General features: G+C 40.7%; 2 protein-coding genes across 2 annotated transcripts; both read left to right on the forward strand.

Moving 5' to 3' along the window:
• The first annotated feature begins 1,270 nt into the window (after nucleotides 1-1,270).
• LOC120286506 (threonine--tRNA ligase, chloroplastic/mitochondrial 2-like) lies at nucleotides 1,271-5,452 on the forward strand. Its single transcript, XM_039298752.1, is given in 9 exon segments — nucleotides 1,271-1,405; nucleotides 1,557-1,685; nucleotides 2,578-2,623; nucleotides 3,084-3,337; nucleotides 3,502-3,757; nucleotides 3,760-3,878; nucleotides 4,188-4,496; nucleotides 4,757-4,957; nucleotides 5,094-5,452. Coding segments are annotated over 9 exon segments (1,710 nt in total). The 3' UTR covers nucleotides 5,355-5,452.
• A 1,148-nt stretch (nucleotides 5,453-6,600) lies between these two features.
• LOC104454686 (exopolygalacturonase) lies at nucleotides 6,601-9,513 on the forward strand. The gene is given in 6 exon segments (XM_010069605.2): nucleotides 6,601-6,726; nucleotides 6,818-7,013; nucleotides 7,016-7,125; nucleotides 7,302-7,817; nucleotides 7,912-8,162; nucleotides 9,048-9,513. Coding segments are annotated over 6 exon segments (1,665 nt in total).
• Nucleotides 9,514-21,287: the final 11,774 nt, after the last annotated feature.

A 21,287-nucleotide genomic window follows, 5' to 3' on the forward strand; every position in this document is an offset into this window, starting at 1 on the left:
TAAGCCATTAATCTTTATGAGATATCCATATTTGCTTGAGTAATGTTTTGCAGGTCAAAGTTATTCAAATCTGCATGAAAGTTTTGTCACCATAAAAAATGGGGGGATTGTTGGAGAAATCTTTCTGGAATATTTTGAAGTTGACAAAACGTTTCTATCAGTCTAGTCTAAAGATTTGCAGACTCTACTATTAAAGTCTGAAGACCTCCGGACTACTAGACTCAAGACTCAAAGTCTATTCTCATTGACAATTTCTAATCCATTGAAGAAAGGCTATCCAGATTTGTGTGCTTCATTAAGAATTTGGCCTTATCGACTAGAGAAGATCTCTTGGTTGGATATGACATAACGGATTCCTTTATTCAAGATTAAAGATCCGATGATTGGCGAAGTATTCTTGGAAGGTTCTACTTATGGAAACCAAGATCCTGATTGTATGGGCCAGCATGATTGATGGGCTATCGACATGTTCCTTTAATAGCTTGAATGATCTTCCTAATTGATTCTGTCCAACGGGAGGATTGGAAGAATTCCTTTGGTAAGTGCCAATGGGTATGATGGCACAAAGGAGTATAAAAGGAAGACGTTCCAGTTGTTCGAGGTGGTGCACGATAGAAGAATTCCAAAGTCTGAAGCTCTTTGATTCTTAGTCAATTCACTTACTGAGTGAAATCTTGTACGCAAAAAAGAGTCTATATTTTGAGATACCTTGAGGAAGTGTGGTGGAGTATCTACACTATGGAATCAAGGGAAAGCATTGCTGTAACATCTCTTTTGTTCATAGTGAAATCCAGCCGGTGGGCTGTCAGTGCAAAAGAGTGGACGTAGGCTTGGAATAAGCCGAACCACTATAAACCTTGTGTTCAATTTTCTTTCCCTACTCCCCGCTTTACTTTGATCATAGTTCGTTTTGTTAACTAAAGGAGAGCTTCCTTTCTATTGTTTGCCTAGTATTGCTTTCATATCTCGAAAAATTATTTCTACACCTATTCACCCCATCTAGGTGCTTATACTAGCTATATCATATCCGAAATGCTTCAGTTAATTATGCAATTGGTGCATGCTTTCAATCTGGTTCATAGTCAAGCTGCAATTTTTCTCTTTCCTGAAGATGTCTGGCTATAAGAGTTGGCGGATTCTCGAATTTTAAAATAATCTCAAAATGAATTGCGGCATCCATCAATCGGTGATTTTGTGGATAGTTGATTTGATTGTGCTATTCTTTTTATGACCAACTGCGAGTAGCGTATGAATGCAGTGCGCACATGTGATGGCCATGGCTGTTCAAAAGCTCTTCCTAGATGCGAAAGTGACAATCGGGCCATGGATAGACAATGGATTTTATTATGATTTTGATATGGAGCCATTGACAGATAAAGATTTGAAGAGAATTAAGAAGGAAATGGTGAGCAAAAGATACTCAATCAATGCTGGTGTTTTTCTCATTTTGCCTCGTTCATTTTCAAGAATTGGTTTTACTAATTGAATAAGTGTTCGGAGATTATTCATTCACGTATGCTTTCGGGGCACAGATTTACTTCTTACATAATCTGTAGGACCGTATCATTGGGAAAAATTTACCCCTTGTAAGAGAAGAAGTTTCTAGAGATGAAGCTCAGAGAAGAATTACGGCGATGAATGAACCCTACAAAATGGAGATATTGGAAAGTATCAAGGAAGAACCTGTTGGAGAAATCTTCTTGAAGTGTTTTGAAGCTGACAAAACGTTTCCATCAGTCTAGTCTGAAGGTTTGCAGACTCTGATATTTAAAGTTTGAAGACCTCCGGACAGCCAGACTCAAGACTCAAAGTCTATCCTCATTGATAGTCTCTAATCCGTTGAAGAAAGGTTATCCAGAATTGGATGTCTCGTTAAGGATTCAACCTTATCAACTGGAGAAGATCTCGTGGCTGGAAAAGACGTAACAGAATCCTTTGATTGATCGAGATTGATTCGATGATTGCCTAAATATTCTTGGAAGGTTCTACTTATGGAAACCGAGATCCTGATTGTATGGGCGACCAGGATTGATGGGCTATCGACACGTTCCTTTAATAGCTCGAACAATCTTCCTAATTGATTCCGTCCAACGGGTAGATTGGAGGAATTCCTTTGGTAAGTGCCAACGGGTATGATGGCATAAAGGAGTATATAAGGAAGACATTCTTAGTTGTTCGAGGTGTGCGAGATAGAAGAATTCCAAAGTTTGAAGCTCCTTGTTGTTTAGACAATCACCTTGAGCGAATACTTGTATACAAAAGAGAGTCTATATTTGTGAGAAACCTTGAGGAGGTGTGGTAGAACATCTACACTGTGGAATCAAGGCAAAGCTGTGCTGTAACTTCTCTTTTGATCATAGTGAAATTCAGCCGGTGGGCTGTCAGTGCGGAAGAGTGGACGTAGGCTTGGAATAAGCCGAACCACTATAAATCCTGTGTTCCATTCTCTCTTCCTTACTCTCTTTACCTTGATCGTATTTCATTTTGTTAATCAAGAGAGAATTTCCTTTCTATCGTTTGCCAAGAATCGCTTCCGTATCTCGATAAATTGTTTGTGCACCTATTCACCCCCTCTAGGTGCTTATACTAGCTATCTCAGAACCGATTACCATATATCATATTGGTAAGCCTCGTTATTTTGTCAGTGCCTGCTCCATTTTGCGACCGATTTAATGATGTCCTTTGGTTATAATTCATGGATCATAATTATTTCCGTGACTCAAAGTGCTTTTGATTTAATTAGATCTCTTGTTTTCACCCACCCTGAGAGAAACCTTTTGACAGAAGTGCTAAAAGTTTTCCACAAGCAAAAACTTTTCTATTTGTTGAGGTGCGATAACACCCTTTTTCTATTCAGTTGACATGAATGCATAGAAACATTAGGCAACTAAAATTTGTGTTGCATGCTGTAGCTTAGCTGTACTATGTAGTGCCTCACTGCGCGTGCGTGTGAGAGAGAGACTTGTCTTGTGGGTTGTCATTCATAGACTTGATAATCTGCTTCCTTCTATGGAGTTGGTGAAATATTCTTTTTTTCATTTAAATGCAGGAATTATTTTAAGTTCCTCTTGTGTTCTTTATAGGAAATGAATGGTGGGACCTGTGTGCTGGTCCTCATGTTGAATCTACGGGAAACATTAATCGGAAAGCTGTCGAACTGGAGTCTCTTGCTGGTGCTTACTGGAGGGGAGATGAAAAGAGACAAATGCTGCAGAGGATCTATGGCACGGCCTGGGAGAACGAGGAACAGTTGAAAGCATATCTTCACTTTAAAGAGGAGGCAAAACGCCGGGATCACAGGCGCATTGGCCAAGATCTCGATCTCTTCTCCATTCAGGTAAATCATTTTGCAGGACACTGTAGTACTTCATAGTTTGAACAAATGAACTTCACCATATTTCATCTTACTGTTTATGAAAAATCTGAAGTTGGTGCAACAGTTTTATGCAATATGAAATCTTACTTCCAAATTTTTTGCATCTCTCAATTGATTATTTGCAGGAAGAAGCTGGTGGAGGATTGGTGTTCTGGCATCCAAAAGGTGCCATTATACGACACATTATTGAGGACTCCTGGAAGAGGATTCATATGGAACACGGTTATGATCTCTTGTATACTCCACACGTCGCAAGGGCACATCTTTGGAAGACCAGTGGTCATTTGGACTTTTACAAAGAAAATATGTATGACCAGATGAACATTGAGGATGACCTCTACCAGCTCCGTCCTATGAATTGCCCCTATCACATATTGGTCTACAAAGGAAGCTCCACTCTTATCGTGATTTTCCCATCAGGGTTGCAGAGTTGGGAACAGTGTACAGATATGAGTTGTCTGGAAGCTTACATGGGCTATTTCGTGTAAGAGGTTTCACACAGGTTTGTGATACTGATCCTACAGGGTATTTAGCTTGTCATTTCAATTGAACTTTTGAGGTGTATTTTATTGCATTATATGATTAGGAAAGATTGCTTCATTGTTTATGATAGTGCTCTTATGTATTCAATTATGTTGATCCACACTTTGGGCCCCTTGGTTATAAGATGTCCATTTATGTATGGTATGAAGAGAAGTGTAGGATGTCCTGTCCTGTTAGCATCATCTCTTTTCCTCAATTGGATCATTTATATGAATGCCCTAAATAGTGAATTTGATTAGGCTATCTGTGTTCTTTTTATATTTGGTAGGATGATGCCCACATATTTTGTCTAGAAGATCAAATCAGAGGTGAAATCAGGTGAGTTCTGGACCTCATAGAAAGAATTTTACTCCAGTTTGGCTTTAGCAAATACGAGGTTAATCTATCTACCAGACCAGAGAAAGCTGTCGGGGATGATGATATATGGGACAAGGCTACAACTGCTCTTAGAGAAGCTTTAGACGACAAAGGATGGAGCTACCAAATTGATGAAGGTGGCGGTGCATTTTATGGTCCAAAGATTGATCTTAAGATTGAGGATGCTCTTGGAAGGAAGTGGCAGTGCTCGACCATACAGGTAACTTCTAAGCATTCAGAACTCAAGCAAGCTGAGTTTTAACGCGAGTTTAGACTTTGAAAGGATGGTTTTAGTGAATGATTCTCTTTATACTTATGCACGCTTTTATGGGTTGTTTTGTCCAGAATGGGATGACCATAAGATTAAAAATAGAGAGATGATGGTTACCATATGGTTGAATCAGGACTAAGCATTCATTTTATCTCAAGTATCTTGCTTGAGCTTTTCATTTATCGGTGACTCCATTTTATCATCTGCAGGTTGACTTTAATCTTCCCCAGCGGTTTGATATTACCTATGTGGACTCAAATTTAGAGAAGAAGCGGCCTATCATGATCCACAGGGCAGTGCTTGGATCGCTTGAGCGGTTCTTTGGGGTCCTTATAGAGCACTATGCAGGAGATTTTCCATTATGGCTTTCTCCAATACAAGCTCGAATTTTGCCAGTTACGGACAACCAGGTGAGAACCCAGCAAGAACTTTCTTGGCTATGATCTGTTGGGCATGTCTAGCCTCTGGAGGGTGATTCAACACCGTCATGTCAATTTCCTTTGGTTCAGTCTCCCGCTAAAACTGAGTTGCTCGTGTTTAATGCAGCTCGATTTCTGCAATGAGGTGACGCCAAAATTGAAAGAGAATGAGGTTAGAGCTGAAGTTTGTCATGGTGAGCGCTTGCCAAAACTGATCAGAAATGCCGAGAAGCAGAAGATACCATTGATGGCAGTCGTGGGCCCCAAGGAAGTCGAAACTGGAACCGTGACGGTCAGGTCTAGATTTGGCGGGGAACTCGGGAGTATAACCATCGATGACTTTATCTACAGGATCACAAAGGCCAGCGAAAACAGAACCTCGTTTTGAATTTCCCGAGAATGAAAAAGGAGTCCGTAGGCGCTGTTTATTTTCCAGAGGCGAATACAACTGGTAGGAAAATAAAAGAAGGGGAGCAAAAACCGCGATATGGATAACAATTTGAGCACTGGCGGGTTATTGTAACAAATTTTGCTGTACATGTGTTCATCAGAGTTCTGTATATATTCCACTTATGAAAAACGGTATCGATATCTTTCCATGCCGGAATCGGCCAAGGCCTTACATGAGAAAGACTATCTTTGGTCTTGGCTCGGCTGTAAACTCCCTATATGAATTATGATATTGGCAAATTTGGGCGACACTTTAGGCCCGACCTCCGGATCTGTCCGAATCTGCCCAATGATAGAACCTCTGACCCTGATATTCTACAAGATTGGAGGAATATTGCTGAAAGTGACAATGTTGGGAAGCAGCTTATAATCCAATGTTCGTTGATTGTTCATTTTGATTGTCTAACCACTCAGTTTATCCTTATTTGCCAGTACTAGTTCACTACTTAGGATAAGATATTGGTTTTGCAGTTTCAGGAAACTCGACGCCGATTTTGCACAGATCTTTTAGTACTCCTTTTTCCATTATCCTGTCGCTAATGGGTTCTTCTACTGGGATTGCTCTATTTTGCATTTCTTGAACCTGAATATGTTCTTCGCGGACCTCGAATTTAGAGACCTCCGGCGAATACAATTGCCTCATAGGACCATGTACTATCCGGGTGAGGAACGAGATATTAAGTCAGGCGATGTTGCTCAAGCTCGAACTATGTTCGCTTTAAGGATTCAAACTAGAAGAAATCTGGAGAGGTAGAGCCATTGAAAGTCAGGCAACACTTCTGAAAAATTGAAGAGGATAGTTCATTTCACGGGTCATTCCTCAGTTCACTGAGGAGGATAACAACCCTGAGAGTTTATCGGACTATTGACGGGAATTTCATGGCCCTTGCTCATCTCTTTATCGTCCATTTGCAAACTATTCTTATGCTTGGCCTTATTTAGTTCAAATCAATCTTCAACATCCATAATGTGAGAGACTAGCCAATAATAGTATCTCCAAGTCAAGCCACAGGAATTGAACCCTTCACAATGGAGTGGCTAATTATAGTTCAAACTTCATGTTGTTTCGAGCTGCCGCACTCGATTATAAAAGGGGCATTTGTGCAAGTTATGAATATCTCAACTGTTCTTAGCGAGGGATCTATAACGAGGAAGCCGAGGAAAGGAGACAGCAGTGGGTAGAAATGGGCAAAATATCAATTTTACCTGCTGCAATTGCGCTTCTGTTCTTTGCTTCCACAGCTAGGTCCCTAGTTTGTGATATCACGAAATATGGCGCGGGCGGTGGCACGAGTTCAGATATCACCCAGGTACCGGAATATCTCCGAGGCAATCATTCTTGTCAGTCCTGTGGATATTGTGTGAATTATCTAGTCTGATGTTGATTTTCTGCTCAAAAAGGCTTTGGTTAGCGCATGGAAAGAGGCCTGCGCGGCAACAGAGGCCAGCAAAGTCCTGGTACCGGCGGGGACATACGTGTTGCGGGAAGTGGTCTTAGAAGGTCCTTGCAAGAGCTCGATCGAGGTCCAGGTCGATGGCACACTCCAGGCCCCTGCAGATCCTGCACAAATGAAGACCGATGGGTGGGTCGCGTTCCGGGCGTCGACCTGCTCACATTGTCAGGTAGTGGAACTTTTGACGGTCAAGGGAAAACGGCGTGGACGAAGAATGACTGCAACCTAAAGACGGATTGCGTGACCCTTCCTATAGTAAGCTTGTTTCGATCTTCATTTTAGATTGTTAACTGCAAAATTATAGTGCCTTCAATTGAAAACTTTAAAGAGTAGTACATCAATTTTCACAGCTGAATAATCAGCGAAGTCTTTGTCTGCAATTCTCGCTATATGGAGACATTAATTCTATTTACCTTGTTTGAAATGAATAGAACATACGGTTCGACTCTGTCACCAATGGCATGGTCAAGGACATAACTTCCCTCGACAGCAAACAGTTCCACGTGAACGTTTTGAACTGCAAAAATCTCACGTTCCAACACGTTACCATCACCGCACCCGGAGATAGTCCCAACACGGATGGAATCCACATTGGTCGCTCGACTGGGATCAACATTATCGACACCGGCATCAAGACCGGGGATGATTGCATTTCCATCGGTGATGGCAGTGAGCAAATGACCATCACAGGAGTAACTTGCGGGCCTGGTCATGGCATTAGTGTAGGGAGTCTTGGAAAATACCCAAATGAACAGCCTGTGACCGGCCTTCATGTAAAGAACTGCACGATGACTGGCACGATGAACGGCCTTAGGATCAAAACATGGCCTGCTTCTCCTGCCGGAACCGCATCGGATATGCATTTCGAGGATATTACACTGGACAATGTTGGAAACCCGGTCATCATAGATCAGCAGTACTGCCCATGGAATCAGTGCAAATCGCAGGTAACCAAAGAACCATTCTCATAGGATACTTGCCATACGATCGTGCGTTTTGACCTGAGGTTCAGTTTTCGATTGTTCCATGCGATTTTTTCAGGCTCCGTCCCAGATAAAGATAAGCAACGTCAGCTTCAGCAGAATCCGGGGAACTTCTTCAACACAAGCCGCAGTTACTCTTGCTTGTAGCAGCCGACTCCCGTGCACGGAGGTGGAGATCAGCGACATCGATATCGCGTACCATGGTCCCGAGGGTCCTGCTACATCCGTATGTTCCAATGTCAAGCCCACGATCTCCGGCAAGCAGAACCCCGCAATCTGCACCAGTGCGGCGGCAAGCCCCGTTTCTCAGTAAACGAAATACTTGTAGCACGGTGATCACAGAGTTGATGGGGGATTTAGACCGTCTCCTATTCATTCCTGTCGGCTTCTTAATCTAGCTGATGTTAAAATTACCGGGTTAGAGTAAAATAACCGGCTGTAGAAATAAGAGATCCGCCTGTCGTGTGACGGCAATTTAATGAGTGAAGATTTTCCGTTGATTTTGGCAGTTAAAGTCGTTATTTTCTATTTAAGTCACTGTCTATTCCCAACCCTTGCCCAGTAGCCGGGCGAATGACTTTAGGACCTTTTTCAGTAATTCTCCCGATTCTTTGTGGCCAAAGCAAAGAGCCGTGAACTCCTCTTCTCCACAAGGCATATCGTCAAGCCCTTGCTTGCTTCTGTGCTCGCGAGAGTTACGCGACGAAATGGCCTTGGGGGCACGCCTAAAAGGAAGGCCCTCTCGATCTCATGCGCGATTGTTCTTGCCTCTTCCCAATTTGCTTCGGTCACTGTAGTTTGAGAAGGCTTGCTTGATTTTATTTTTCCTCTTTTCTTCAAAGAGCAAATTGGGAAGTGGCTCTTCAAATAAATCCAATCAGCAAAAGCCCAAGAATCAAGTCGCTTTGGCCCTATAAGTAGAAAGGAGGAACCATGGAAGAACTAAAGCACCGAAGCAATCGTGGAAGCGTAAATATTTGCTGACGTTTTATAATTCGATTTTATCTTTTGAAAGTTTAGAATTTAACTATGAATACTAAAATTTCCAATGCGTTTATAAAAAGAAAAAAAAAAAAGCCCATTCGTGGGTCAAACTCAAACCCGGTTCGGAATTTCCTATGCAACCGTCGAAACGTTACCTCGTCCCGCTCGCACAATCTCTGCCACACGACACAAACCTTGGCAACTTCGCAGAGCAACATCATCAAGAATCAAGGATTTAGCTGAGGAAGCATTCCCTCCGCTCCGAGCGAAGGCCGCCATGTTCGCTGTCCACTGGATGGCCACGTCCCATCCTCTCTCCTCTTCCGTCCTCCTCTCGAGCCCCTCCTCTTCTCGCGCTCCTCGAATCCCTGCCTTCTCGGCCGCAAAACGCCTCGTTCCGTCGGTCCCGAGGCGGCTCGCGGAGAGCGGGCTCGGGGTGTCGGGAGTCCGCGGCGAGAAATGGGGTGGGGCCCCTTCGGTGCGCTGTGCCGTGGCCACGGCGTCGGTGGCTCAGTCCGCGAGCACGCACAAAGCCGAGAGCTTGGAAGAGACCCGGAAAGGAGCGGAGGAGAGGATCGTCTTGCCCACCAACGAGTCGTCGGATAGGCTCCTAAATTCGCCACACGGTATCGGAGCTCATAATTGTGTTTTAACTTCTTCTTTTTCTTTCGGTTGATTAGATGTTCTTGGTTATGTCTCTCTAGAATTACGGGTACTAGTGATTTGTCGTGGATGATGAAGTTACGGCTAGACTTTGGGATTTCAAAACTTGCATCAAGTTTGGGTTTTTTCAGTGAACTGTCGTTGAATTGGCGTTTGGGGGATGGTGGTTTATCCTGTTGGAGAAATCTTTCTGGAATATTTTGAAGTTGACAAAACGTTTCTATCAGTCTAGTCTGAAGATTTGCAATTCTACTATTAAAGTCTAAGACCTCCGGACTACCAGACTCAAGACTCAAAGTCTATTCTCATTGACAGTTTCTAATCCGTTGAAAAAAGGCTATTCAGATCTGTGTGCTTCATTAAGGATTTGGCCTTATCGACTGGAGAAGATCTCTTGGCTGGATATGACATAACAAATTCATTTATTCAAATCAAGAATGATTAAAGATCCAATGATTAGCGAAGTATTCTTGGAAGGTTTTACTTATGGAAACCAAGATCCTGATTATATGGGCGAGCATGATTGATGGGCTATCGACATGTTCCTTTAATAGCTCGAATGATCTTCTTAATTGATTCTGTCCAACGGGAGGATTGGAAGAATTCCTTTGGTAAGTGCCAACGGGTATGATGGCATAAAGAAGTATAAAAGGAAGACGTTCTAGTTGTTCGAGGTGGTGCACGATAGAAGAATTCCAAAGTTTGAAGCTCTTTGATTCTTAGTCAATTCATTTACTAAGCGAAATCTTGTACGCAAAAGAGAGTCTATATTTTGAGATACCTTGAGGAAGTGTGGTGGAGTATCTACACTGTGGAATCAAGGGAAAGCATTGCTGTAACATCTCTTTTGTTCATAGTGAAATCTAACCGGTGGGCTGTCAGTGCAGAAAAGTGGACGTAGGCTTGGAATAAGCCGAATCACTATAAACCTTGTGTTCAATTTTCTCTTCCCTACTCCCTGCTTTACTTTGATCATAGTTCGTTTTGTTAACTAAAGGAGAGCTTCCTTTCTATTGTTTGCATAGTATTGCTTTCATATCTCGAAAAATTATTTCTACACCTATTCACCCCCCTCTAGGTGCTTATACTAGCTATATCAATTGGTATCAGAGCTTGTGTACTCACTTTATTTGAAGTGTTTTACTTGAGTTAAAGATCCATGGCTAGTATGCTAGCTCCAGGGCTGGTAGAAGAGCAAAGCAATACCAGACCACCTTACTTTGATGGAAATGATTACAACATCTGGAAAAACAAAATGAAAGCGTTCCTACGATCAAAGGATCCTCTGGAATGGGACGTTGTAGAAAAATGAATCACTCCTAAAGCTGCATCTATCTTAGAGAGAGGAAAAGAAACTGTTGAGTCAAGTGAAATGACTCAGGAAGAGATAATCAAGAGACAAGCTCTTGATGCAAAAACAATTTATTCTTTATATTATGCTTTGTCACTTACTGAATATAACATAATATCTTATTGTGTTACAGCAAAAGAAGTCTGGGATAGATTACATATCACCTATGAAGAGACTGATCGAGTGAAAGAGACCAGAATCAACATTCTCCTCGGTCAATATGAAGCCTTCAAAATGAAATCAGGAGAATCTATAACTGACATGTTATAGTCGTTTTACAGAAATCGTGAATGGTCTTGAAAATCAAGGTCAACCAATTTTTGATTCCATGAAGATAAACAAGCTACTGCGTGGACTCTCCAAGGATTGGAATCACATAAAGACCTCAATAAGAGAGACACAAAGAATCATGCCACTATCTGTCGATGAGTTGGTTGGAACTCTTCAGTCTTATGAAGTGGAACGAATCAACGAAGACGAAGATCCTAAAGGTAAGAAATCCATTGCATTAAAATCCAATAATGATTCTGATGTCACAGATTCTGAAGACGATATGGACGATGAGGAGCTTGCTCTCATGATAAGAAGATTCGAAAGCTTAACAGAAAAGGAAGAAGATTCAATCCAAAGAAATAGAGTTTTCAAAAGCAAAGACCAAGTCCGTTGATGATGATGAATCAAACAAAGATGTAGTCTGCTTTGAATGTAAGAAAAGGGACACATCGGACTCCAACTGTCCTCTTCGAGGAAGAAGAAAGGAAAAGCTGAAAAGAATCGAAAGGCTCTTAAAGCAGAAACTGGAGTGATACGAGTGTGAAGAAAGTGATGATTATTATGCCAATATATGTCCGATGGCACAATCGGATTCGAATCAAACTCCGAGACAAACTCGGATTCGGACAGTGAATTTGAGGTAAGTAACTTTAAAATCCCTGTTAAAGTTTTAAATACATTGATGAGCTGTGTTTTAGTTTTAAGACTTCTCTTAAAAGGATTTCGAACTTAAAAAGGAAAACTCTACACTAAAACAATAGGAAAATGTTTTGAAAGGAAAGTTGAAATGTTTAGACATGAATGTTTCTACTCTTAAAGAAAGCGAAGATAATCTCTTGAAAGAAAATGCATTTTTAAAAAATGACTTATCAAATATTTCAAAAATATTTTCAATAGGATCTGAGAAACTTGAAAGAATTCTTTCAGCACAAAGATCTTATTTCAATTAATCTAGTTTAGGAATGACATCATAAAAACCATTCCTTTAATTGATTTTCCTAAAGTGAATGAAATAATTAAGCAAAGACCTCCAAAGACATTTTACAAAAATCATTTTCAAAAAGTGTTTGTAAAACCAATAGGTCGAAATGCTCTCGATGTTCAAAGTACAATAGTGCGATCATTTTGAAAAATAGTGTCCTATGGTTTGGAAACCTATTAAGAAAGTATGGGCAAAAACCGCATATCATACTAACACCAATGGACCCAAAAAAATATGGGTACCAAAGAAAGCTTAAGTCTTTTTAAATGTTGGTCACTATCAAGAAAAATGTAAAATGGTATCTGGATAGTGGATGCTCAAGACATATGACAGGAGACTCAAATTGCTTCATAAAGCTCGTTCAAGTAAATGGTGGAAAAGTCTCATTTGGAGAAAACAACAAAGGAAGAATTGTGGGATTTGGAATCAGAAAGATTGGAAACCTCACAAAAGCAATGTTTCCTAGTGGAAGGACTCAACTACAATCCGCTCGCAGATCGCCTATGTGATACTGGTTTCAAAATCAACTTTCAAGAGGGAATATGTTCAGGAACCAATAAAGATTCTACTCAGTCATTCATGGGCCGAAGACATGGAAATATCTACCTCTTGGATGTGAAACCAGATGAATCGCAATGTCTAATCTCAATTCAAGATGAAGAGAGCTTATGGCACAGAAAGCTTGGGCATATCAATATGAAGCAGATAGCCAAAATTTCAGCAAAGAAGCTTGTTCGTGGTCTACCCAATTTATCATACCAAAAGTCTTATCTATGTACACCATGCCTATTGGGAAAGCAGGTAAGAAATTCCTTTAAACCAATAAATCAAGTTTCCACTAATCGTGTACTGCAGCTTCGCATATGGATCTCTTTGGACCAACCGAACTCGAGCATTTGAGGTAAGAAATATTGCCTAGTAATTGTGGATGACTACTCACGATTTACTTGGGTATATTTCCTGGCAAGTAAGTCTGAAACCTTCTCTTACTTTGAAAAGTTTGCTAAAAAGGTTCAAAATGAAAAATTGTATGTTATCTCGAGTATAAGAACAGACCATGGAGGTGAATTTGAAAATCAAGATTTTACAAAATTCTGTGATGAATCTGGTTTTCAGCATGTGCTCTCCTCTCGATATACTCCAGAGCAAAATGGAGTTGTGAAAAGAAATAATAGACCGCTTCAAAAAATGGCTAGAACTCTTTTAATTGAAAGTAACATCTCTTCACGATTTTGGGCTGAAGCAGTTTTCAACAAAGATGTTATATTATCAATAGAGTTTTTTTTTTTTTTTTGGTAAGGTAAGAATATATAAGCTAATAACCAAAATATACAAGAGGCTCGACTCCAAAAACTTACACTCATAAAGACAACAAGTCAGGACGAGTGGAAGGGAGCCGATAAAAAGAAGAAGGACCGCAAGACAAGCGGACCAACCAACAAAAGCAAAGCAGCCAAACAAAAGACAACAAAACCGTAGCTAGGGCGGCAGCACAAAGAAAAAATGGCCGGAACAACTCGGGAGCAAGCAATCGCCGGATCGCCAAAAGGAAGACCACGAAGGAGTCGCAACAGCAAGAGCCCACCTACGTAGGCTCAAAAATAGAAATATCAAATCCCAAAGATCTTTGAAGTCTTCTATTCTTGTACGAGTTGGGCACATTCTTGTGAGTCGAGTTTTGTCCTTGACAACCTTAATAAGATGGTTCTTTAACGCTGAGATAACCACAGTTTCACCACGGAAGATGACATCATTCCTTTTCTTCCAAATAATATGGCACAAAGCCCCAAAAGAAAACCGAGCCAAGGAATGGAAAAAATCATTTCCTGAGAGGTACTTCATAAGCCAAAGGAGGTTGTCCATCCAGGATCTATTTCGCCACGGAATGTTACATCTTGTGGCCCAAAAAAACGCAAGAGTTGTCGAAGTATGACATTCAAAAAACAGATGATCTATAGAGTCAGGCTTATCTTTACAAAAGACACAACAAGTGTAGTCGATTCTCCCATGAGACAGGAGGCAAGCTTGGGTAGGTAAACGATTTTTAGTAATAAGCCAAAGATGGAATTGATACCTAGGAGTAATAGCGTTGTTCCAAACAAAGGAGGCCCAGGGAACTCGACTCCTCTTTCTCCTCATAATTTGCCAAGCCAATGCAACCGAGAAAACACCGAAGGAATCACCTTTCCAACAAAACCTATCCCGACTCAAGGAGAGAGCCGGAAGGGCTATACCCCAAAGAATCCAAAAGGGATGCAAACTACGACCCCGCGGATGGAAGAGGTCGGTGACAAAATCGAGTATTCCCGGAGACCGAGGCATCAATAAGAGATTGTGGGAATAAGTCAGCCAAAGGACCGATAGGAAGCCAGTGGTCAAACCATAAAGACACCGACAATCCATTACCAATTTTCCAAACAAAGTTCAACCGAAATTCCTTCCTCAATTGCAAGATCTTTTTCCACGCCCAAGAGCAAACATAGGGAGTATGTGAAGCCCAAAAGTTCTCATTCTTTAAGAAATTTGAATGGATCCACCCGCACCGGAGAGATTCCTTATCCGTAAAAAGGATCCAAATATATTTAAGCATGGCAGCCTTATTGCATTCTTTAAGTCTCCGAATACCAATACCACCTTCATTCTTGGGGAGACAGACGTCCTCCCAAGCTACTTTAGCCCCTCCAGAGCCAAGGGACGAACCCTTCCACAAAAACTGTCTCAATATCCTCTCAATACCATCCAAAACCGAGGCTGGTAAAGAAAAAACACTGGCCCAAAATGCCTGAATAGCATGGAGGACTGATCTGATCATTTGAAGTCCGCTGCGCGAAGGAGAGAAAGCGGTGGGTCCAAGATTGGACCCCGCGTGTCACGGTCAATTAAGGTAGTACAGTCTGCCTTACTCAGTCTGGAAGAAATAATAGGTACCCCTAAGTAACGAACCGGAAGCTTACCTTCAAACGCCCAAAGGATACGGTTCCTTAGGGAAGGCAGACCACCTGAGAGAAACACTTCACTTTTATTCCTATTCGGTGATAGACCACTCCAAGAGGAAAATATATCCAGACCTCTTTTCAGTAAAGCCACTGAGGCCCAGTCAACCTGACAGAAAAGGAATACATCATTAGCGAAGAAGAGGTGGGACAAGCTGACCCGTTTGCATCTCCAATAATACTTAAAGTCCTTCGCAGAAGTGCGATCATTAATAATCCCGAAAAATCTCCAACACAAGGGTGAAAAGATAAGGAGACATAGGGTCTCCCTGCCTAAGGCCTCGCCTCCCTGGAAAGAACCCATGTAGCTCACCATTAATAGAAATGGAATACTTTGGAGTTCTTCTAAGAGTTTTTCTAAGGCTTATTCTGGAAAAAACTCTATTATCAATAGAGTTTTTCTAAGGCTTATTCTGGAAAAAACCCCCTATGAGTTATTCAAAGGAAAGAAGCTTATTGTTTCATATTTTCATGTGTTTGGATGCAAATGCTTTATATTGAAAAATGCAAATGATAGAGTTGGTAAGTTTGAAGAAAAATCAGACGAATGCATCTTCCTTGGATATTCTACCTCAAGCAAAGCCTACAAAGTCTATAACAAGAAGAGTCAATCTGTGGAGGAATCAATGAATGTCAAATTCCAAGATTCTATGCAAAATGAATCTATTCAGACTCATCTTGAAGAATTTCGAACCTGCTCCAGACTCTACAAAGTCTAAATCTCAAGAAGCAGCTCGGACTCTAAAAGACCAGAAACAAATGGTTATTGAAGATTCAAATGAAGGAAGTAATCATCAACCTGAAAAATCAACCAGTAACTGGAAGCATAAGTCCAGTCATCCCAAAGATCTCATTATTGGCGACATTAATGAAGGAATTCACACGAGATCCAAAAGGCGCGAAGAGTTTAGTGCTTTGTGGCTCTTATTTCAAAATAAAACCAAAAAGCATAGAAGAAACTTTATCGATGAAAGCTGGATTGAAGCTATGCAAGAAGAACTCGAGACAATTCAAGGTATTAATGATGTCCGGGAGTTGACTCTTAAACCAAAAGGTAAATCTATTATTGGAGCTAAATGGGTTTTCGGAACAAGATGAACGAAAAAAGGAAAAGTCGTAAGAAACAAAGCAAGACTCGTGGCCAAGGGATATACGCAAGAAGAAGGGATAGACTATGACGAGACTTACGCACCAGCAGCAAGGTTAGAAGCAATTCGATTATTACTTGCTTTTGCTTATTATAAGAATTTCAAGTTATTCTAAATGGACGTCAAAAGTGCTTTCCTGAATGGATTTATCCATGAGGAAGTCTATGTGGAACAACCACCTGGGTTTGAAGACCCAAGGAAGCCAGACTCCGTATTCAGACTGAAAAAAGCCTTGTATGGTTTAAAGCAAGCACCTCGAGCTTGGTACGACATGCTGAGTAAGTTTTTAATTCAAAATGGCTTTGTAAAAGGTAAAATAGACACTACTCTATTTATCAAAAGAGAAAGCAAAAGTTTTCTGCTTGTTCAAATATATGTTGATGATATTATTTTTGGATCCTCTAATGAAAGTTTGTGCAAGAAATTCTCTAAGTCTATGCAGGATGAATTTGAAATGAGCATGATGGGTGAACTAACCTTCTTTCTTGGACTTCAAATGAAACAATTGAAGGAAGGGACTTTGATTCATCAAGAAAAATATGCTAATGATCTTGTTAAAAAGTTTGGACTAGAAAATTGCAAAAAGACTAATATACCAATGTCAAGTTCCTTGAAGATAGACAAAGATGAAGGAGGAAAGAAAGTTGACCAGAAGCTATAAAGGAGTATCATCGGTTCACTTCTTTATCTTACTGCTTCTAAACCTGACATTTTGTTTAGTGTTTGCATTTGTGCTAGATTTCAAGCAGACCCTAAACAATCTCATCTAAGTGCTGCAAAGCGTATTATCAAATACATTACTTCAACTTCAAGTATCGGCCTTTGGTATCCTAAAAAGGGAAACTTTAGTCTTCTTGGATACTCAGACGCAGATCTAGCCAGTTGCAGAGTTGATAGAAAGAGCACCTCGGTACCGTCGTTACTTGGAAGCAGGACAGTGTCTTGGTTTTCAAGGAAACAAAATACAGTAGCTCTTTCTACAGCAGAAGCAGAGTATGTAGCTCTCGGAAGTTCTTGTTCACAAATTATGTGGATAAAACAACAGCTAAGAGACTTTGGAATTGAAGATTCATGCACGAAGATTAACTGTGACAACACCAGTGCAATCAATCTTACCAAAAACCCAATTCTTCACTCAAGAGCAAAGCATATAGAGATTCGACATCACTTCATTAGATTTCATGTTCAAAATGGACAAGTTTCGATTCAGTTTGTTGACTCAAAGAACCAACTGACGGATATATTTACAAAACCTTTGGAGAAAAATCAATTTGAAATCATCCATTCCAGACTCAACATTTTGAAGCTTGAAGAAGTTAAAGTCTAGAGACTCTTAGACTCAGACAATCATGGTTCTTGACTGTAAGTTATTTTATTTTCTCTTATATTAATCTCGTAAAGGTACGATCATTTATCTATTTATAATTGATTTATGCTATCTTCAATTTCCGTGAAAAGTGCAATTTTTCAAAAAGAGTTAATGGCAGTTATCTATTTTTGAAAAAGGCAGCTATTTTTTTTTTAAAAAAAGACATCTTTTAACCTTCCTTTACGACGTTTAGCATTCCCCCGTTTCGACTGAGCTATATACAGTCGGTTCCTCTTCACTTAACTCCAAAACCCTAAAAAGCATCGATCTTCCAATCCTGTCTTCCTCCTTTGTTTAATCTTCGAAAAAGTTGTCATCTTTCTTGGGAAAGTCAAGTAAGGAATCTTTCGAAGACTGAGAAAGATATCGTCTTCAAGAAAGTCTTCGAGGATCGCAAGCAGGGGGCCGCAGCGAATGAGTGAGGGGCCTACTCACTTTGATCTCACCGAGGAAGAGGAGTCACCAAGTCAGCAGCAGAGCCCACAACATTCTCAGTAGCGTCATTCTCCACCAACTAGTCCATAGGGTGCTGGTCATCAACAAGAGGAAGAAATCGTTGAAGACGCAGATCCTATAAGAATTCAAAGGCCCTCTTTTATTTATAAGCTTTATCGTGCTTTAAAGAGCATTGGTACTCCATTGAACTACATCGATGAGTTTCTTAAGGACAAGGGATATGGGAATGAGTACATCTTTTTGCGAAAATGGAGAGTTTGGAAATTGCTCCTAAGGGGTTGGCAGAAAAAACCCTTGCAAATATCCCAAGTGATCCGCGTGTTAGGGGATTTAATCCGATAGATGGGAATGATGATGACAAATTGTACAACCAATTTCAACCGAGAATGAGTGTTGCGGCGAAAATTCAAGGAAAAAGAACAGAGTTGTTTAGATCGAAGGAACAGAAGGATCTATACTCCAAATTGTTGAAGCGTGGGGTGATAAACCCTAGGAGTGTGGATTTTGATTTCCTTGATGCTATGCATGTCAATTTGAGGGAAAAGTTCAGTTTTCTTCAACTTGAATAGTTCTATTCTGACACCACAGAAGCCTATGCTCAATTAACTGCATATTTCTATTCAAATCTTAGTTTCTTGGATGCGAATAGAATCTCTTTTAGTGTCCGAGATCAAGACTTTGTAGTGGATGTGGATATGTTGGCAGATGTGATTGGGGTTGAGAGAGGGAGATATCAACCCATCAGTGTCTCTATAGCTCGTGTCACATTGGAACTTGTTAAAGACAGAAGGACAGAGGGAAGGATTTCCTACTCAAGGATGCATGCGTTGAACATTCTGCTTCACAAGATTGTGATCAATTGCCTCAGACCGAAATCAACTTTCAAGACTAATGTTTCTAACTCAGAGGCAAAGCTGATGTACGCTATCAATGCTGGGAAAAAGTTTTCTCTTCCTCACACTATTCTGTTCCACATGTATAGAGCAGTGGTGAAGGACAAGGGCCAACTTCCTTATTCAGGTCTTGTGTCAAAGATATTCAGACATTTGAATATTCAACCTCCACAAATTCTCTGTGTTCGACCATGTGACAAATTGGTGGTAGGACTGAAAATGGTGTCCAAAATGCGTCTGAAAGAACTCGACAAGGCGTTGGACAAATTTAAGGAGAAAACCCCTGTCAAATCTCATCAAGTCTCTTCAGCAGCGAAAAGAAAAGGGAAGGAGCCCATGGTTACTCCATCCAAAAAGAGAAAAGCTCTCATCATTGATGAAGATGATGGGGATGACCTCTCAATTTCTACTATAGCATTGAAGAAGCTGAGTCGTTTTGTTCTAGAATCAATGGAACGACAGGAGAAAGAAGCAGAGGAGAGAGAAGGACAGGAGAAAGAGGAAGAAGAGATAGAAGCAGAGGAGCAAGAAGCAAAGGAGAAGGAAGAAAAGGAGAGAGAAGCTAAAGAAAGAGAAGCAGAGGAGGAAAGGTTTGAAGAAGAAGAAGAAAGAGAAAATCAAAAGGAAGGAGAGCATGAGGAACACTCTTCTCCACCTGAAGCCATGGAAACATGAGGAGATGGTGAGAAAAGAGGAATGTCCTCATACCCTGTTAACAGTGAAGGAGTCAGCCGCTCTTCAACAGATCCAGAGGACATCCATGCCTCTCAATTTCCAGAGGAGGGACATGATGCTTCATCCCCAAATCTGCGTGATTATGCTAATATACCATCGTCTGCCTTTACTCCATCAGATCGTGCCCAAGCCAGTACGCAGACTGATAACTCAGCAAATTTTCGCAGAATCATTGATGTTCTCTTGGAAATGCGGGGTTAGATATATGCTTTGGAATGCGAAATTCAGAACTTGAAGAATGCAGGATAAGCTTCTTCCGTTTCCTTATCTGATTAGATCCAAGCCCTTGCTCTTCAGATTCAAGCCAATGCTAAAGGTGAAGAGGTGGATCAACTGAAGGAAGAATTGAAAAAGCTGGAAGGCATCATCCAGTCCATGAGAGATTTCCAGCTTGTTCGCGTTCCCAAGCAAACTTAACTCCATTCTATTCCCATCTCAACCTTTTTTTATGATGACAAAAAGGGGGAGAGATGCGAGATTTGAAATCTTTGAATTTAAACTTGTTGAAAATTCAGTTTGATTTAGTTTGTTTTGATGTTTGACTTGTGTGTCTGTGTCTGGATGTGGATTTGGATTTGACTGCTGCTTATATTAAGAACTATTGATATCTTATGAAGGGCTTTACTCTCATGCAAAACTAACCTATTTTATGTGGTTGCAGATTCTAGTGTTATCATTAAGCCATTAATCTTTATGAGATATCCATATTTGCTTGAGTAATGTTTTGTAGGTCAAAGTTATTCAAATCTGCAGGAAAGTTTTGTCACCATCAAAAAGGGGGAGATTGTTGGAGAAATCTTTCTGGAATATTTTGAAGTTGACAAAACGTTTCTATCAGTCTAGTATGAAGATTTGCAGACTCTACTATTAAAGTCTGAAGACCTCCGGACTACCAGACTCAAGACTCAAAGTCTATTCTCATTGACAGTTTCTAATCCGTTGAAGAAAGGCTATCCAGATCTATGTGTTTCATTAAGGATTTGGCATTATCGACTGGAGAAGATCTCTTGGCTGGATATGACATAACGGATTCTTTTATTCAAATCAAGAATGATTAAAGATCCGATGATTGGCGAAGTATTCTTGGAAGATTCTACTTATGGAAACCAAGATCCTGATTGTATGGGCGAGCGGGATTGATGGGCTATCGACATGTTCCTTTAATAGCTCAAATGATCTTCCTAATTGATTATGTCTAATGGGAGGATTGGAAGAATTCCTTTGGTAAGTGCCAACGGGTATGATGGCACAAATGAGTATAAAAGGAAGACGTTCCAGTTATTCGAGGTGGTGCACGATAGAAGAATTCCAAAGTCTGAAGCTCTTTGATTCTTAGTCAATTCACTTACTGAGCGAAATCTTGTACGCAAAAGAGAGTCTATATTTTGAGATACCTTGAGGAAGTGTGGTGGAGTATCTACACTGTGGAATCAAGGGAAAGCATTGCTGTAACATCTATTTTGTTCATAGTGAAATCCGGCCGGTGGGGTCGGTGCGAAGAGTGGACGTAGGCTTGGAATAAGCTGAACCACTATAAACCTTGTGTTCAATTTTCTCTTCCCTACTCCTTGCTTTACTTTGATCATA

This window comes from Eucalyptus grandis, chromosome 1, assembly GCF_016545825.1.
Source record: "Eucalyptus grandis isolate ANBG69807.140 chromosome 1, ASM1654582v1, whole genome shotgun sequence".
NCBI classification, from domain to species: Eukaryota; Viridiplantae; Streptophyta; class Magnoliopsida; order Myrtales; family Myrtaceae; genus Eucalyptus; species Eucalyptus grandis.